The sequence below is a fragment of the Condylura cristata genome, unplaced genomic scaffold (assembly GCF_000260355.1).
Source record: "Condylura cristata isolate star-nosed mole 26May11 unplaced genomic scaffold, ConCri1.0 scaffold00004, whole genome shotgun sequence".
Taxonomy (NCBI): Eukaryota; Metazoa; Chordata; class Mammalia; order Eulipotyphla; family Talpidae; genus Condylura; species Condylura cristata.
Window position 1 is genome coordinate 1,420,152 of NW_004567105.1, and position 1,415 is coordinate 1,421,566.

The 1,415-nt window shown below is 65.7% G+C and overlaps 1 protein-coding gene across 1 annotated transcript in view; it reads left to right on the plus strand.

The window, feature by feature from the left end:
• Positions 1-1,415, plus strand: part of PNPLA5 (patatin-like phospholipase domain containing 5) — a 13,921-nt gene that overhangs the window by 7,902 nt on the left and 4,604 nt on the right. Inside the window, exon 5 of the mRNA XM_012735103.1 lies at positions 504-942. Coding sequence (XP_012590557.1) covers positions 504-942 — 439 coding nt within the window. The remainder of the gene's footprint in view (positions 1-503; positions 943-1,415) is intronic.

Consider the following 1,415-nt stretch of genomic DNA (forward strand, 5'->3'; position numbering starts at 1 on the left):
CCTTGTGCTTGGCCTCAGCTGGATGCTGAGACCCAGAGAAACTGCATCTGTGGGGACTTCGCTCCAGGGAGACGGAGGGGGTCAGGGCTGTGGGAGCCCAGGGGGGCAGTGACCCCACAGGCAGGGGGCATGCAGGGAGGACTTCCCGGAGGTGGTGACTGATAGCCTGGATTTTGACTAGTTGTGCAGACTATACTATGCACATTGAAGAGAGGAAAGATTTTTAGCTGGGGAAGAAGAGAGAGAGAGAGAGAGAGAGAGAGAGAGAGAGTGTGTGTGTGTGTGTGTGTGTTCATGGCACAGCAGGAGGGCTAGAAAGTTCTAGCTGGAGATGAAACCCCACCAGGTGATGCTCTCCCACCTAGCACTGCTGAGTTTTGAATTCAGGTTGCTGGGTGGCGAGGAGCCTCTGCCGAGCACGTCACAGGCCGGGCCGGGCCTTTGTGTGCTGTCTCGTGCAGTTCTCAGGGCGAACGTGCTCGGGCTCATTCCCCCACCCACAGAGGGAACCAGGCAGGGAGCTGTTAGTCACCTACCGAGCACTAGCGACACCAGGATTTGAACCCTGGGCCAGGTCGCAGGCTCTGGGCTCTGACCAACCACCGGAGAGGGGGCGGGAGCAGACAAGGCTGGGGAGGGCAGGAAGCGTCCTGGTGGTCCACCGGGCGGCCAGCACGTTCCTAGGGCTGGACGTGGGAGGGACAGAGCCGGGAGACCCCAGGGGCGCTGACCGGCCACGTCCCCCGCCCCCTGACCCAGGACTGACCAAGGAGCCAGTGCTGCGGATGCTGGTGCCTGAGCAGTGCCCAGCCCCTGCCCCCGCCCTGGACGCTGGCGGCGACGGAGGCCAGCAGGCGCGGCCATCGCTCGACTGGACCGTGCCCAGTGTACTCATCAGGGATGTGCCCAACTTCGAGCAGCTCTCGCCAAAGCTGGAGGCTGGTACTGCCCCTGCAGCCGGGTCACCGCTGGCGTCCTGCCCGGAGGGGCCTGGGCCCGGCCACCCCGCCGGTGCGCGTGGCCTGGGGGGGCAGGACTCGTTTGCTGAGCCCCTTGGCTGGCTGCCGCGCAGGGTGCCAAGTGGGGTGCCGGGTGGGGCCTGGGGTCTTCTACATGCCCGGTGTCTTCCACTGCTCAGCTCGCACGTGGCCCCGAGCACGTCTCCTTACCCCGGTTCACTGATGAGGAAACTGGGACCAGTAGCGGGAGGGAGAAGCCGAGGTCCCGCGCGCTGGCGGACTCGGGCCACCCCAAGCCTGGGGAGGCCTGGCCTTTGCCCGCTGGCCGGGAAGGGGCAGGAGGCACAGGGCGACTCCAGAGAGGCCCGCGGAGATGCTGGACTCCTGCCCTGCTCCCGCTACCCTGAGGATGTTCCGTGGGGATGAGGCAGCACAGGCAGAGAGGTCCGGGGACTC